We start from the raw sequence: 4597 nt of genomic DNA on the forward strand, positions 1-4597 counted from the left end.
CACTAACCCATGTTGGTTCGTTTTACATCTCCTTTTGCTAGTTTAGCAATATCTTGCCACGCCATACTCGCAAAGCATGTCCGCCTACGTCCTCTCCACCTCGATCTGGCCTTTTGTACCAAGCCATATGGATTCCACATGCAGATGCAGGTGCCATGCATCTTTTCTTGCTCCTCCTAATCATGTTGGAACTTGGATCATAATGCTGCCCGTTGGTTCTTGTCGATGGAGCTCTGGTGTAAGCTTTTGCAATTAAATGGCGGGAACACATTTATGGTGTACGGGCGCAGCAACACGAGAGAAATGGTCTGAAATCAAATGTTCCCTGCGACGGAATTGTCACTGCTACTGCACATCGTACGAGGCCTACCGATTATTACAGTAGAAAAAAGGAAAAGCCGTGACGTGTATGGTGCACTCGAGCGAGGGCATGTGCTGGTGGCTGGCAGTTCAAGCCACGCACGCACGCGCGCAGTTCACACGCAGCGCACTGGCAGTGCATGCATGGCATGATCACGCGTCGCCACCGCCGTCGAGCGCACGAGGCCGGATGTCCTTGAGCACGCCCACCACCTGCTGCATCGTCGGCCGCTTGTCCGGCGAGTGCGCCGTGCACAGGTACCCCACCCGCAGGCACTCCACCATCTCCCGCTCCGCCGCCTCGCCGCCGTGCACCCGCGGGTCCACCATGTCCAGCCCCTTGCCGTCGCGGATGAGCCCGCGCGCCCAGCTCACCGACGCCTCGTCCCACCTCGCCTGCCCCGTCATCAGCTCCAGCACCAGCGCGCCGAACCCGTACACGTCCGCCTCCGGCGTCGCGTCGTCGTCCTCGCCGCCGCCGCCGCCGAGGTGCCCGAAGTCGGATATCCGGGGCTCCAGGTCGTCGCTGAGGAGGACGTTGGTCGGGACGAGGTGGCCGTGCACCGTCGCCCGGCATGACCCGGCCCACCCTTGGTGCAGGAACGCCAGGCCCCGGGCGACGCCTAGCGCGATGCGGTGCCGCGTCGGCCAGTCGGATATCGACCGCTTGTCCTCCGCCGCCTCCCAGATGTCCCCGCCGGCGTCGTCCATGTCCGGCCGCCCCGCCGGCAGCTCGTGGAGCCACCGGTGGAGGTCGCCTTTCTCCATGTACTCGTATAGCAGCAGCTTCTCCCTCCCTGCAATAAATGGCCGGAATTCCAATTTCAAAAGCCAAGACTTTATGTTGCTCAGCTCACACTGGCAATCCATCTGACCTGCTCACCGAACCTAACTGCTCCAACCAGAAAAGAAAGAATCCAAAGTAATCTGGACTCACCTGCAATGCAGTATCCAAGGAGCGGAAGGATGTTGGGGTGCCGGAGCCGCGCGAGTTCACGGAACGCCGCGGCCGCGGCGGCCGGGTTGTCGTCCTCCCCGACCCCGGCCATGGCGCCCTCCACGACGCGCACGACGACGTGCAGGTCCCCGGGCAGAACGGCGCGGTACGCGGCGCCGCTGCGGCCACCGCGCTCCGCGAGCTGGGATTCGCGGCCGAAACCGGAAGTGGCCGCGGCGAGGTCGGCGAGCGTCAGCTCCATGAGCGGCCGCTCGAAGAGCACCACCGGCGCGGCCGATGCCCCCTTTGATGTCGCCGCCGCCACAACCACCTCGTCTTCTTCCTTCTCACCCCACTGCACCTTCTTCTCCTCCGCCTCCTTGTCTCCGTTCTTCCTCTTCCTGCACCTCACCACCCCGCACGCCACGGATCCGACCAAGCAGAGCAGGACGACCACCGACGCCACCCCGCACACAATCGCCACGGCGACCACGCCCAGATGCTTCTTTCTTTTCGTTTTCGTTGCCGTGCTCTTCGCCGTCCTCGCGGGATGAGCCTTCTTTGCACTTGTTCCTCGTGGCGGCGGAGGCGGTGGATGAGGCCGCGCAGGGGAGTCTTTTGAGAACACTAATGAAGCATTGCCGGCGTGGATGAACGCCGAGGGCCCGAACTTCTTCACGGCGCTGGCGTTCACCGCGCCGGACAGGTTGTTGTACGAGACGTTCAAGAAACGGACCCCGTCGAGCGGGGGCAGGTCGCCGGGGAACCTCCCGCGCATCGCGTTCCGGGAGAGGTCGAGCCGGCGCAATCGCGTCAGCCGCCTCAGCCCCTGCGGCACCGCGCGGATCCTGTTCGCCGACACGTCGAGGGCGTCGAGCCCCGGGAGGCCGTCCACCCCCGCGACGACGGTGAAGCGGTTGCCGGACACGTTGAGGGACTGCAGCCGCGGGTTCGGCTCCACCCGCAGCGAGCCGCCGAGCTGGTTCCCCGACACATCGACGGCGCGGAGCGCCGGCGCGCGCCAGAAGCCGCCGGGGATGGCGCCCTGGAGCGCGTTCCCGGAGAGGTCGAGCGCGGCGAGGGCGGACAGGTTCGCGAGCGCCGCCCACGCCACGGCGCCCGTGAGGTTCCGCGACGGGAGGCGCAGCTCCCGGACGGGCCTGCATGCCGGCACGCCCTGCGGCCGGAAGTTGCGCACGTAGCGGAACGCGGCCGCGACGATCGCCGCGTCGTCCCGGACGCCGCCGGCGCAAGAAGAGGAGACAGGGTCGGGAAACGTAGTGGAAAGAACTAGCAGCAAGAGCACGAGGCGGCGGACGTGGGAGTGGAGTGGCATGGTGGTGGACGAGCACTTGAAGTCTACTCGTACCTAGTACGGGTGCGGCGCAGTTATTAGATGGGAGGTTTGAACGGCGGGCGGCATTGAAGGAGGAGGAGGAGGAGGAATGGAGCAGTACGCCGTGCAGGGGAGCTGCTGTGCTTTTCAGTTTTTTCTGGGTGGGATGTGTGTGAGCTGGTTTAATAGCTGCTACTGGGGATAGTGGCAGTGCGTGCTGATAGAAACATGGGGGCGAGGAGTTGTTGGTTTCTCATCTCCATCGTGGACTTGGGAAGAGTGGAGTCAGGTGGACAGAATGAGGATGGTTGATCTGCTACGCCAATTCCCCTTTTCTTGTTCTGCATTCTTGACTTTCGAAGCTAATGCTCAGAATTTCCCTCAGAAATTGATGGGAGTGCTATCGTAGTGTTTGGAGACAAACGAAACTCCTCCAATTTCTTGCCTTGTTTTTAGTCTAAGCGAAAAACCTAGGGTTTGCATTAGGCCTGGCCATGGGCAGCCCGGCCCAACCCAACCCGGCCTGAAAATCTCGGGCCGCGCCGAGCCCGAGTGTGCCATCGGGCCAGGCTCGGGCCTGGAACTGAGCCCGACGGGCAGGTCGGGCCGGGCTTGGGCCCGCACAAAATCGGGCCGCGTCGGACTTTCTTGGGCTTGGGCCCGATTTTGTAGGCTCGATGGCCGGGCCGGGCCGGGCTCAGGCCTGGATTTTTAGCACCGGACTTTTTTGGCCCGGCCCGAAGCCCGGCCCGCCTGAGATATGCACATGTATAGTTTGCATGTCCTCCGGCGGCAGCCGCCGAGAGTCTACATTGTGCGCGCGATCTTCCCATGTTCTTCCCCGCTGCTGTTCGGGCTGACTAAGGGGGTGACTGGTTCACCTTCCCGATCTTGACAGTGTGGGGACCTAGGGTTTTTTATGTCGTCTCCCGTGATTCAAGCAGTTCGTCAAAGACGGAACATGTGGAGGACCTGTTGGGAGCATCTTAGCATGCAAGAGGAGCAGCAAGAAAGCTTTGTTTGGGAAGAGGAAATTGTCGAGCCGCCGGTGGTCCTATAGGGCTACCGATCGCTCGCCTGCATACCACACGGGGATTTAGCCCATCTCGTTGTACTCGGACATGAGGTCGGTCTGGAATCCAGCCAAGCAAGTGATCTAGAGGAAGATAGATGAGAACTTCTTCACTATCAATTTGGGTTGCTTGGCAGTCTGGAATAAAGTGATGAACTTGGGGTCCGTGGCTCTTCGGGTACCAAGTTGCTATCTTGGAGGAGTATGACGGCTTCGAGAATCCTCATTCAATGGTGCTAAACAAATTTGTTGTGTGGACTAGTGTTCTTAGTTTGCCAGATAACTACCTTCACGACAACGTGATTCGGGGTATGTGTCGCCTCATGGGTGATATTCAAGAGGTACAAATTAAACTTCCAGCTGGTTATCCTAGGGAATTTGATAGGGTTCGTGCAAAAATATGTGAGAAATCGGTCTGTTTTGTTTCGACCATGAAAGACACAAACAAAGTTCGGTATGAGGTAACATCAAAAGTTATCGACCTTCTATGGACACCATGGGTTGTTGGGGCACTGGCAACAGGATAGGAAGTTGCTAAAAGTAGGACCGAAGAAGGACTCTTCTTTCGTCTGGGAGAACATCAGGTACTTACTATTCATGTGTGATGAAGCCCAACAAGTTTGGAAGTCTCTGGGAATCCATGAAATCATTGACAAAGTGTTGTTTGTTGATCAATCAAGCTCCATAGTCTTGGAAGAGATTCTACATAACGGCCGCAAATCGTCGCCAGGCTTAGTCAGATTGACATGAAGGAGATCGTAGCAGCGGGCGTCTGGTACATTTGGTGGCAAAGGCATGAGCTTGTCAAGAGCCAATAGGTAGATTCGGCGGCTAGGACGAGGTTTGCTACCTAGGCTTTCTTCTCCAATCGCGCTACCATTCAAGGAAGAAA

The 4597-nt window shown here is 59.4% G+C and overlaps 1 protein-coding gene across 1 annotated transcript; it reads right to left on the reverse strand.

Annotated features, from left to right (window-relative positions):
- Positions 1-304: 304 nt before the first annotated feature.
- Positions 305-2861, reverse strand: LOC123165991 (calmodulin-binding receptor kinase CaMRLK). The gene is made up of 2 exons (XM_044583753.1): positions 1298-2861; positions 305-1157 (listed from the first exon to the last, which is right to left on the reverse strand). Exons 1-2 carry the CDS (start codon positions 2631-2633, stop codon positions 514-516), a joined length of 1980 nt encoding a protein of 659 aa, XP_044439688.1. The 5' UTR covers positions 2634-2861; the 3' UTR covers positions 305-513.
- Between the last annotated feature and the right edge of the window lie 1736 nt (positions 2862-4597).

Source organism: Triticum aestivum, chromosome 7D (assembly GCF_018294505.1).
Source record: "Triticum aestivum cultivar Chinese Spring chromosome 7D, IWGSC CS RefSeq v2.1, whole genome shotgun sequence".
Lineage (NCBI taxonomy): Eukaryota > Viridiplantae > Streptophyta > Magnoliopsida > Poales > Poaceae > Triticum > Triticum aestivum.

Excerpts from the sequence above, each read along its gene's own strand:
- LOC123165991 (XM_044583753.1), bottom strand. The coding sequence starts at position 2,633 with ATGCCACTCCACTCCCACGTCCGCCGCCTCGTGCTCTTGCTGCTAGTT. Across the intron at positions 1,158-1,297 it reads CCTTGGATACTGCATTGCAG|GGAGGGAGAAGCTGCTGCTA; the intron begins GTGAGTCCAGAT and ends CATTTATTGCAG.